At 43.6% G+C, this 12,689-nt stretch overlaps 1 protein-coding gene across 1 annotated transcript in view; it reads left to right on the top strand.

Annotated features, from left to right (window-relative positions):
• The window catches only part of INTS12 (integrator complex subunit 12), a 36,766-nt gene that overhangs the window by 3,266 nt on the left and 20,811 nt on the right, over nt 1-12,689 (top strand). The window contains exon 2 of the mRNA XM_082243686.1: nt 8,532-8,697. Coding sequence (XP_082099812.1) covers nt 8,542-8,697 — 156 coding nt within the window. The 5' untranslated portion in view covers nt 8,532-8,541. The remainder of the gene's footprint in view (nt 1-8,531; nt 8,698-12,689) is intronic.

The following is a 12,689-nucleotide window of genomic DNA, read 5'->3' as shown; positions in this document are numbered from 1 at the left end:
TGAATAGTCCCTGGCCCTATCTTATATGAAGGATAGCCTTATGCCTATCCCATGCATGCTTAAACTCCTTCACTGTATTTGCAGCTACCACTTCACAGTTTTTTTTATTTTTTTATCTTAGATCCGCTTTAACCTATTAGAGGGCAACTCCAGTAATTGGGAAAAAAAGCTACCTTTGCAGAGGGTTCCCCACAATGCAAGGGTTAATTGCTTGTTTAAAAACTTAATGTTTCCTGTGATTTTAATTATTTTTGAGCCACTTCATTACTTAGTGATGCAGCCACCATGTACGCTATATCGCACTGTAGTAGCATCAGTGTTTCACAGCAGTATTGACGACTTTCCGTTCACTACAGGTACTAAATCGAGTCAGACTGAATGCTTCTCAGCCATTCATGCAAAGTCTTGTATTTTTATCAATTAATGCAAGGCTTCTTCTGATTGGCTGAGATGGAGATTGTGAAGTCTTCCACCCAACAAAACTTTTGAATTGTAATGTGTGTGGACAACCATGATCATTTTTGCAAGAGCAAACTGTACATTAAGGAACACATTATGAAGTATTCGTGTAAATTTGGTTAAGCTGCTGCATTCAGAAGATTGAAACTGCCAAACAAATGCTGCAAGGACAACCTAGTATGACTCCTCCCACTCCCAGGGTACCTCAGTTGCTAGAGTCATCAGAGAACAGGCGTCTTCTTTCTTCTCAGAGAAGAGAAACCTTTTCTTTACTTCTTTATTTTTTTTCTTTTCAGTTGCTGCAGAGCCATAAGGGGCTCATTTTGCAGCTTTGCAGCACAGGATCCGTACCTGGACCTTGCTGAGAGAGAGAAGCAAAGCAATGTCCTTGAGCACTGGGCTCTGCCAAAGGTGCTCACCTAGACACCTGTGTGCAATGAAAGACGGCTGCTTTCCAGGTCCACAGAGCATCCATGTGGTGGAACCCTGTCTCTGAAGACACCTTTGAAAGTGTGTGCCCACCAGAGGGGTAAAGACCAGTGAAAGAGATATGGTCCATAAATCCTCCCTCTTCATCCACAGATTGCCTGTATGGGAACTGCAGGGCCTCTCAAGATCCCAAGCTGTGATAAGTTAAGGCCCGTACACACGTACCGATCGTCGGCATACACACGTCGGCGGACGAAAGATCTGCCAATTGTACGCTTGTTAGTATGGTGCCTCCGACAGCCGACAGCGCACATTCTGCCGACAAGAGTCTGTCGTGCAGGCATTAAAATTTTTGTATGCCGACACCAGAGCGGCCGATTGTTCGCCAGTCAGTACAGAATTCGGACGACAGACCGCAGATTTGCAAGACTGGGCATGCTCAGAAAAGAAAAAACACAGGGAAAGTTAACCATTACATGACATCACTTCTGCAGTCGGCGGACAAAATTCTTGTGCTGTCTTTGCACTTTTCAACAGACACCGACAGCCCAGGGACAAAAGACGGCCGATCGTTCGCTGACGATCGGTACGTGTGTATGGGGCTTTAGGGCTTTGCCCTTGTGTGTGTATAGAGCCTGTGGTGCTTATCTGCATGTGTTTTTCTCCTAAGGAGTTAAAGCAGTGGTCCTCAACCCTGGCCCTCAGGGCCCACTAACAGGCCAGGTTTGCAAGATAACTGAAATGCATCACAGGTGATATCATTTTCTGCTCAATGATTGCAGTACTCTAGTCTGCATCTCCCCAAGGTAATACTTAAAATCTGGCCTGTTAGTGGGCCTTGAGGACCAGAGTTGAGGACCACTGAGTTAAAGGTTAAAGCGGAGTTCCAGCCGTTTCTGTGTTTATTAAAAGTCAGTAGCTGCTGACTTTTATTAAACATACACTCTCCTGTCCGACGATCCAGCAATCCGGCCGCCCGAAGCCTCGGTTCTCCCCCTCGGATCTCCCTGGCGCCGGCTTGACTAGTGTGGGCACTCGGCTGTGACAGCTTGCGGCTTCAAAGCCAGGTGCGCACTGCGCATGCGCGAGTCCTGAATGGACAGGCAATCCTCTGGAACCTGTGACGTGTCCCAGAAGATTGCAGGGAGGGAGGGGGAGAGGAGAACTTCCGCTTGAGCCGCCTAGGGGGCCCGAGCAAGAGTGGGAGCTGGGTACTTGTCAAAACTTGGTACCCATTTTGGGTGGTACTCTGCTTTAAGTCCACCTTTTTAAGAAAAAACAATAAATACACATATTTTTGCAGGAAAAAAAAAAAGGTGCATTTATAATTGTTTTGCATAGGAACCTGCAAAGCATTGCACATACAATCAGTGGATCGCGGGTGCAATTGCTGACTCCACACACAGACTCTTCTTTCAGCTCTCTGTCCATACTGCGGTATAGGCTTTTAGTTGGATAGCTGGAGGAAATGTCAATGAACTATGAGTATGGTAATCACTGCACTTGTGTTCCATTGGGAACTACAGGTGCGTCTGCCGTAGTGGCAGACAGACTAAGAGTTTTTTTATTTACTTCTCCTTACACAGCTGCACCAAAGCCAAAAGGGGCAACCGACCCACACCTTCCTCTGGGTACAAAAAATCCAAATGAAATCTGCTAGGTCAGACCTTCTGGTCTCCATGGACATCAAGGATGTCTGTTTCACGTCTTCCTAGCACATCAACGCTACTTGCATTTTGCAGTGGCCATGCAGCATTAAGAATTTATTTCCTTACCTTTTGGTCTGTCAACTGCACCTCAGGATTTTTAGTGCCTATCCTTGCTCTGCTTTGCTCTTAGGGCATCCTCATTGTGGGATATCCAGACCCAACATAGGTTTTGATGAATCCTAAATCTTCAGAAGCCAGCTCTGGAATCATCTCATCACTTGGAGTATCTAACCCTGGTTCTGAATATGGCCCTGTCCAAGGTTTACATTACACAGTTTAAACTCCAAACTCTCGCTCTCATGATTGGACTCTACAGTCCTGGAGCCTACCAACCTTCCGATTTTGCATGATGGTTCTGGACTTGATGGTAGCCTCCCTTTAGGCAGTCCCAAATGCCCAATATCATCCCAGATTGTTGCAACTCAGCATTGTAGCAGTAAGAGACAGGTAGGCTTAGTCTCTGAAATGATGTGTTCGCCTGCCCTTGCCCTGGCTTGGTGGCTCATGAGTCCAGCCCTAAAGTCAGGGAAAACCTTCCTCCTGCTGGTCTAAAAGATCCTCATGATGGATGCCAGCCAATCGGGTCGGGGAGCAGTCCTTAACCACCTTAATACTGGGCACTTAAACCCCCTTCCTTCCCAGACCAATTTTCAGCTTTTAGCGCTGTTGCAATTTGAATGACAATTGCGCGGTCATGCAACATTATACCTAAACCAAATTTGTCATTTTTTCCCCACAAATAGAGCTTTCTTTTGGGGGTATTTGATCACCGTCAGGTTTTTTCTTTTTTGGTGCACAAATAAAAAAAGGCTGAAAAGTTTGAAAAAAAAAAAAAAAAAAGTTTTTTTGTTTAGGTTATAAAATTTTGTAAATAGATACGTTTTTTCCTGCACTGATGAGCACTGATGATGCCGCACTGACAGGCACTGATGAGGAGACACTGATGGGGTGGCACTGATATGCAGCACTGATGGGCACTGATAGGCAGCACTGATATGTGGCACTGATAGCACTGATATGCAGCATTGGTGGGCACTGGTAGGCAGCGCTGATGGGCACTGGTAGGCAGCACTGATGGGCACTGATTGGCGGCACTGATGGGCACTGATAGGTGGCACTGATCGGCACTGATGGGTGGCACTGATCGGCACTGATAGGCAGCACTGGTGGGCAATAATGGGCACTGGTGGGCGGCACTGATAGATGGCAATAACGGCACTGGTGGGCAGCACTGATAGATGGCATAGAGATTGTTCTGAGTCAGTTGGCTTTACATTTTTAAAAGCTAGGAAATCAACAGATCTTGTCTTTTCTCCTGTCTGGTTTGGGCCAACATTTGGCCTTAACCACTTCAATACCGGCCCATAGTACATTGACGTCCTGAGTTTAAAGCTAAATACCGGTGTTATGGCAGCAGATAGCTGCCATAACCCTGGTATTTTTTTAAACTGCAGGCGATGGGCTTTCCGATAAGGGTGGTCCCAGCGGCGGATTCGCCGCGAGATCACCCTCCGGGATGGCGGAAGGGGTGCCCCCCCCCCCCTCCCGCCGCGTCCCTGTCCTTTTCCCCGCTTACCGGACCCGCCGGCAGCGGGGAAAACGATCGGGTCCCGGATCCTCACAGACAGGATGTCGAGTGAGGGCAAGCTTGCCCTCACTCGACTATTGTCTTGGAGGACTGGAGCGACGGCAAACATCGTTGCCGAGCAACCGGCTTAAAGGTCCCTTTATTTTTTTGTCATTTTTTTTTTTTTTTTTTTTCCTTTCCATCTTTATTAGTGTACTTGTGAGATCTGAGGACTTTTTGACCCCAGATCTCACAAAAAAGAGGTCCTGTCATGCCTATTTCTATTACAAGGAATGTTTACATTCCTTGTATTAGAAATAAAAATGATCAATTTTTTTTTTTTTTTTTTAAACGGTGTAAAAATAATAAATAAAATAAATAGTAAAAAAAAAAAATTAAAGCATCCTGTCCCCGTTAGCTCGCGCGCAGAAGCGAACACACACGGAAACCCCGCCCACATATGTAAACGGTGTTCAAACCACACATGTGAGGTATCGCCGCGATCGTTAGAGCGAGAGCAATAATTTGAGCCCTAGACCTCCTCTGTAACTCTAAGATGGCAACCTGTAGAAATTTTTAAAATGTCGCCTATGGGGATTTTGAAGTACCAAAGTTCGTCGCCATTCCGTGAGCGTGCGCAATTTTGAAGCATGACATGTTGGGTATCTATTTACTCGGCATAACATTATCTTTCACATTATGGAAAAAAATTGGGCTAACTTTACTGGATTCTTATTTTTTAATTCAAAAAAGTGATTTTTTTCCAAAAAAATTGCGTTTGGAAGACCGCTGCTCAAATACGGTGTGATAAAAAATATTATAATAATCTCCATTTTATTCTCTAGGGTCTCTGCTAAAAAAAAATATATAATGTTTGGGGGTTCTAAGTAGTTTTCTAGCAAAAACAACTGATTTTAACTTATAAACACCAAATGTCAAAAATAGGCCTAGTAGGCAAGTGGTTAAGAAACCATCAAATTTCAACCTTTTCAATTTCTGCTTGCCTTTCACTCCTTTGTAAAGGGCTATGTACACTCGCATTATTCACCCTGTACACCCCCCCAGTGATTCCGTAAGACCTCAACATGTTTTTTTCGGTTTTTCAGAAATGCCCTTTGAAAATATCAGGAATATAGTAAAAAATGTGGCGCTAATCTAAAAACTGTTTGCACAGAATGTCCATAAAAATCATGGAGAAAAACCCTGCTCGTTAGAGCTTACAATCTAAGAGAATGTTTTGAATTGTAATGAAAGAATTACAATTGTTGTAATTCTAACTTTAAAAATCACCTTTTCTTTTCAATCTGCAGAGTTGTCATTTCTGTAAAATTCAATGCAGTGTGTCAACCCCCATAAATGTAATTTTCTGCTTGAGTGATTGGCTCACTGATTTTTCCAGAACTCTGCACTAAGGTACACATCACATTTTAGGCATCCTCTGCAACAAAAATGTAATTTTTGTTGAGATGCTCTTAAAGGGTTAATCATTTATAAAGCGAAGCTGATACAATACGTTTCTTCATTAGAACACTGCAAGTGCATGAGTTGACTAATAATGAAAACATCACTGCAACTTTTCCCACTCAGAATCAGTCCTGCAAAAGACATGATCAAACAAAGAACTTTTCCTTCAGAGCTGAAATGGGTAGGAATCTACAACAAAGTTTGTTAAAATCCTTGCAATGTAAATTGATTACTCAGAGGGGAATGTTGTTTTCTTCACAAAAGTGGAGTTACTCTTTAAGGACAAGGTTCCATCATTTCTCTGTCAAAGCACACTCCACCAGATCAGTTAGTGTTTTGTTGATATTTTCAGCATCACACATCTGTCTCTCAGATTTGCAATGCTGCCATGTGGTCTTTTGTTTATTAAAGTGGTTGTAAACCCTTACATATACCCAATGAAGTGACTGGCCTCAGGTGATACACAGGGATGACACAAATTCTCCTACATACCTGTTTGTACCTGTTTATCTGCAGTCTTCTCTTCTCTACATTCATTCAAATTGCAGAATTTATAAAGCGTATCTGAACTGTTAGACAAAAGGGGGCAGAGATCTGAAGTCACAGCCTGTAGATTTCAGTGGAGAGCTCCGAGAGCCCCCACAACTTTGACAGCACACAGAAGCTGAACTGAAGTTGTCAATCAGCTGGAGGTCCCTCCCCTGTCAATTTTTTCTCTTGGTGGCAAGAAAACTTGTCAGAAGTGATTCATGCTGATAGCAGAGGAATGAGGCAGCAGACAGAAATGACACTAAATGCTCTGTATTAAGATAATTGCACAATATATATTGTGTTTTGTTCTTATTTCATGTGTGAGGGTTACAATCATTTTGCGTATTACCAGGTGGACAATCAATCTTCAGCTGATGCTTGCTTCGTGAAATGCTTTTCTTGGGTTACTATTGCAGTGCTACAAAAGTGAGGCATGATGGGAATGGGAAAAGTTATAGTAGGCTGTTCTTAAAGCTTTTTTTTGCCGGTGTCCAGTCTCCTAAAGGCAACAAAATAACCCAGTGTAGCTGAATATTTCATCCTGTGTCCCTTAATGTACTCCAAGAAAAGGATTTTAGGTTAAGTCAAAAATCCTATTTTCGCCTGGTTCCTCCCTCCCTTGCATCTCTGTGCTTCCCTATGCAATGCATATACTGCTGCGCTAACTGTTGGAGCTATATACATTTTGTATAATAAGGAAAATACTGTATAGTTTCCTGAAAACATTGCAGCACACTGCCTCAGTACTCCTCTCAAGAGCCCTCACCCCTGATGCAATCTGTGGGCTGCGCTCTTGAGAGGAGTTTTTGCAAATATCAAAATGCTTTAATGGGTGGGTGTATGTTTGGAAGAGTGGCCATTCCTATGCAGACTGCATTTGCATGCAGACCAACCTAGGTTGAGCCCACGTGATACTGAGCATCTGTTATTGAATGAACTGAAATCCTAATATTTATAGGGACAAGCCAGGGACAGTCAGTCTGGGAAGGAAAGGGCTAGGTCAGGGGTGTTAATCTTAATTTCATCATAAGCCCCATCAGCAGTACGGATGCCCTCAAAGGGTCGGATGTACCTGGAGTGTGCTACATACAGAGTGCAGGGTTCAGGAGTGCGTTACGTACAGAGTGCAGTTCCAGGGGTGCACTATGTACAGAGTGCAGGATTTAAGGGTGCGCTACATACAGAGTGCAGGGTTCAGGAGTGCGTTACGTACAGAGTGCAGTTCCAGGGGTGCACTATGTACAGAGTGCAGGATTTAAGGGTGCGCTACATACAGAGTGCAGGGTTCAGGAGTGCGTTACGTACAGAGTGCAGTTCCAGGGGTGCACTATGTACAGAGTGCAGGATTTAAGGGTGCGCTACATACAGAGTGCAGGGTTCAGGAGTGCGTTACGTACAGAGTGCAGTTCCAGGGGTGCACTATGTACAGAGTGCAGGATTTAAGGGTGCGCTACATACAGAGTGCAGGGTTCAGGAGTGCGTTACGTACAGAGTGCAGTTCCAGGGGTGCACTATGTACAGAGTGCAGGATTTAAGGGTGCGCTACATACAGAGTGCAGGGTTCAGGAGTGCGTTACGTACAGAGTGCAGTTCCAGGGGTGCACTATGTACAAAGTGCAAGATTTAAGGGTGCGCTACGTACAGAGTGCAGGGTTCAGGTGTGCGTTATGTACAGAGAGCAGAGTTCAGGAGTGTGCAGGGTTTAAGAGTGCGCTATGCACAGTGTGCAACCTCAAACCCTCCCAACCCACCCAAAAGAATCCTTGCATCTCTCTCTCCTACTTGGCCCGGATCTAGTGCCTCCCTGTGTAGGCAGCTCTGCCTTGCCTTTCCTTGCAGGGAGATCATTCTCTCTCCCAGATTCTGGAGATCTGTTCCTGTTGTGCCCTGTTACAACCAGAAGACACTGAGTGAACAGCTATCCCTTGTAAAAAACAGTAGGCTTCTGTGTTTACAAGTGACAGCGGGAGCTGAGTGCGAGAGCCAGAGGTGGCGGAATGGAGTTCCGCCATGCTTTGGCTGCAGAATTGGGTGTGTGGCCACATGACAACGCCTGGCGGGCCAGATTTGGCACACGGCCTTGTGTTTGACATATGTGGGCTTGATCCCGCTGAATATCATTCAGTCAGGAAATATAACAAGTTCTATCTGACTTGCTGCAGCTTCTAATGCACACTGTGAGAAGCTCACTGTGCAGTGAAATCAGATAAAGCAATTTTCAGTAAAGGAGAGGAGTCGATACAGCTGTGCAAGGCTGAAGGTAAGGTTTAAGTTTTAGCTTTCAATAAGATAGGCACACACTGCAATTCTCTTAGATGCATTGGTAAGCTCTTTCCTGAAATTTGCTCTGACATCTGCTCCTATTGTTTTAGGTGAGCAAACATGGCAGCGGTTATAAACACCGAGCTGGATCCAGTTTTCATAAAAGCACTTGGTTTCCTTCACTCTAAGAGCAAAGACTCTGCCGAGAGACTGAAGGCTTTACTAGATGAGTCTTTGTGCAAGGGCCTCGACTCTGGCTATCGACCGCCTCAAAAGGTAAGATACATGGATTCAATTGATTTATGGCAGCTTTCCAAGCATTGTATTTGGGATAGAATATAGAAGAAAGTAGAAGGGGTTAACGTGAGAACTAAATTACACATTTGCTGATATTCATATGGAAGAAGACCTTGTGAACTTCCTTCATAAATTATTTTCCCAGTGGAAACCGTGAGTGATGTTTAAAGCCCAACTCTGGGAAATCTGAAAATTCTTCCTTGCAGTGGAGCTCAGTGGAGCTGTACCCACACTGCAAGGGTTAAAGCAAAAGTAAACTGTAAAAAAAAAAAAAAAATCCAGTCCCCTCCAAACTAATTTCATAATGTCCTTATGAAACACAATATGAAAGACTTAAGCGGGGTACACACTAACCGCTCCGGTCAGAGCCTCTGTACTAACCATGCCAGGTTAGTTCAATGATAATATTTAGAAAATTAAATAACAAAAAAAAACTTAAAAAATTACCTAGATCAATGTTTGATGTAGGTCAGTGCCAGGGTTAGTGTTTGGGTCAGGGTAAGTATTTTTTTGGACAACATTTTTGTTTTATTTTTTTTTAATTAGTATTGGTGTCAGTGTGTTTTGGTAGGATTAAAAAAAAAAAAAAGAAAAATGCGCACTATTGTTTCTGGGCTGTACTACAAGTACAAACAACAAATAAAATACACATATGTGGTATGGCTGCGATTGTCAGGAGCAGGGGAATTTATTTTGACTTTTTCTTTGGTAGTAGGTTATGTTAGTAGCAAGAAATGTACGGCTAAATTTAAACGTTTTTTTTTTTTTTTTTTTTATTTACTATTTTGGGCCAGTTTTCCTTTTGATAATAAAAAAAAATAAAATAAAATAGGGAGATATCCATTACCATTTGCCACCAAAGCCCAGTTTGTCCTAAAAAATACACGCCTGGATGCACAATGTAGTTATAATAATGTACAGTTTTTTAGTTTTATTAACACATGTCAAAGTTACAAAATAGTGTTAAGGCATAATAATTTATTTTACTCTTAGGTGCGAAGGGGTTAAAGTGTTTGTTACCCAAAAAAAAAAAACGATCCTGTTCCCTTACAGCATGTTATACAGCACAGTGCTTGTGCTGTGTAATTTGGCCCACTGTATTACCTAAAAAACCTGGCTGATCCTGCCAGTTTCTATCCTTCCCTTCTGAAAACTGACCACGGTATATCATGACTGCTGAGCCCTGACACCGTGGTCAGTTTACATGCCTCCGTCATCCACAGCCCTGCATTGTCCTCTCTGTCCTCTCTCCACCCTCCCCTCCCTGATTGTATGCTCGTGTCAGTGCCCACCCCCTCCACTCTTGCTGTTCTTATATTTAATTTAAAATCATCCCATCTCCTCTGTAACATAACAATAAGTGTCCCTGTACCTGTGTTATAGAAAAAATATGCCTATCTGTATCAAAGCGGCTCCTGGCGATCACATAACTGCTAAGCTCTCTGTCCTCTCTTCCCCACCTCCCTGGCTGACATCAGTGGCAGGGCTTACTCCCGCCTGCTGGAGCTGGGCAGGGAAGAGATCCGAGGAGTCACCTGAGCGCTGGGAGCCATTCATAAGTGGCTTTACAACCACTTTAATGTTATCACATCCAGTACAGTGCTATTGACCCTACATTGGTATTCATGTTGTCAGAACCTTAGACCGCTGGAGCATGGGGGAAAAATAATTGCAGGGACCAGTCTAGCAATATGGAAGATATTTGGAAGATTTGCCCGCCATGCCTAAATGGGCAGTTACCCTTGCAATGCAGGCCCCTGCACGGAGGAATCTTCAAGTTTTCAGGAGTTGGGCCTTAAGCCCAACTTTAGTCAAAACCTTTTTTTTTTTTTATTCTGAAAAGAGTGGAGGAGAGTAATAACTTCTGTCGTGTTTTAAATGCTGCTATTGCTTTTGCTAAGAAGTTTTTTGTCAGAGTTTAAATTATGTCTGTGTCCCCATATAAGGGATTCCTGTACCCTGTTTTCTGTGTTCTGTATGGTATCTGCCATATATGCAAAAAAGTGGGTAGGGTTTGCTTCATTCTTCTCTCCGACACCCATCAAATCTCTTGATTATCCATTTGTGGAAATGCTTTCAGGGTCACTGGGTAGATCTTTTTCTGAAGAGACACAGCTGACTTGTGTTTCGATATGTTAATGAATGTAAAATTAAAGGAGCCTATGTACCATTTGCACACCAATTAGTCGCTTTTAAGCAACAAACGCAGCACAAAGCATTTTAGAAAGAGTTTCATTTTTCCAGCAGTGGACTTCTGTTTATTGCTACTGGATCTCCAGTCTAGTCTGTAATATGCTTTTCTTCCAAACAAATACCATAAATAAAGGCCTCCAACTTGTGATGGAACATGTGATGTTGGCAGTGAAAGGGTTGGTAAGTTATTCTGTGATATGTCACTTATCCTTTCTGTCTGACACAAATCTAAGCATTGCAGTGATAACTGAAGTAACACTAAAGGGAGGCCTTTTCTGAGATGAATGTAATGTACACTCACCTTCCTCAGCTGATTGGCCTTATTCTACACACACTTTTGCTCTTTGTACCATCTGAGACATCTTTGCAGGGGTGACTTTAAAAAAAAAAAAAAAAAAACACCCATATCCTAACCCTCCCCCCCCCCTTTTTTTAGTTTTATTTTCTTTGCCTGCATTCTAGTGTAAGAGCAGAATGAGCTGGGTATGTCATTCTCAAAAACAATGGTGGTATCTTCTTAGGCCCCTTTTGCACCAGTGGACCGATGAGGTCCGCCTGTCTGTTTTTTAAGCTGACCCGATCAGACCACCCATTGTTCTCTATGGGAAGGGAGATGTAAATGGACATGTGTTCGTTTTACAACCGCCTGCATTCAATCCAATCTAATTAGGGCCGCCAAAAACAGGTGGATGGGGATCCGTTCCCCATCCTTCTAGTGGATCGGATGACAGTCAGATGGAAATGGACAGGCAGTCGATTTCCATCCGACTGCCCTGTGTAGAACAGCAGGCTGTGTCCGTGTCCGCTCTGCATAGCAGATTCCCCGCTGAGCAGGTGGATCCGCTTGACAATTTTGTTGTGTGTTTGAGAAATAGGATGTAGGTAGATTATCCTATGTACCAGTTTACAAGTACAGTATCTCACAAAAGTGGGTACACCCCTCACATTTTTGTAACTATTTTATTATCTCTTTTCATGTGACAACACTGAAGAAATGACACTTTGCTACAATGTAAAGTAGTGAGTGTACAGCTTGTATAACAGTGTAAATTTGCTGTCCCCTCAAAATAACTCAACACACAGCCATTAATGTCTAAACCGCACAAAAGTGAGTACACCCCTAAGTGGGAATGTCCAAATTGGGCCCAATTAGCCAATTTCCCTCCCCAGTGTCATGTGACTTGTTAGTGTTACAAAGTCTCAGGTGCGAATGGGGAACAGGTGTGTTAAATTTGGTGCTATCGCTCTCTGAGGATCTGAAAAAAGAATTGTTGCTCTACATAAAGATGACCTAGTTCTAGGCTTTTAGAAGATTGCCAAGACCCTGAAACTGAGCTGCAGCACGGTGGCAAAGACCAATACAGCAATTTAACAGGACAAGTTCCACTCAGAACAGGCCTCGCCATGTTCGACCAAAGAAGTTGAGTGCACATGCTCATCGTCATATCCAGAGGTTGTCTTTGGGAAATAGACGTATGAGTGCTGTGAGCATTGCTGCAGAGGTTGAAGGGGTGGGGGGTCAGCCTTTCAGTGCTCAGACCATTCGCCGCACCCTGCATCAAAGTGGTCTGCATGGCTGTCGTCCCAGAAGGAAGCCTCTTCTATAATGAATGCACAAGAAACCCGGCAAACAGTTTGCTGAAGACAAGCAGACTAAGGACATGGATTACTGGAACTATGTCCTGTGGTCTGATGAGACCAAGATAAATTACTTGGTTCAGATGGTGTCAAGCGTGTGTGGTGGGAACCAGGTGAGGAGTACAAAGACAAGTGTGTCT

Source organism: Pelophylax lessonae, assembly GCF_965119305.1.
Source record: "Pelophylax lessonae genome assembly, chromosome: 1".
Classification (NCBI taxonomy): Eukaryota; Metazoa; Chordata; class Amphibia; order Anura; family Ranidae; genus Pelophylax; species Pelophylax lessonae.
The sequence above is the reverse complement of the archived record's forward strand: the minus strand, read 5'-3'. Positions and strand labels throughout refer to the sequence as shown.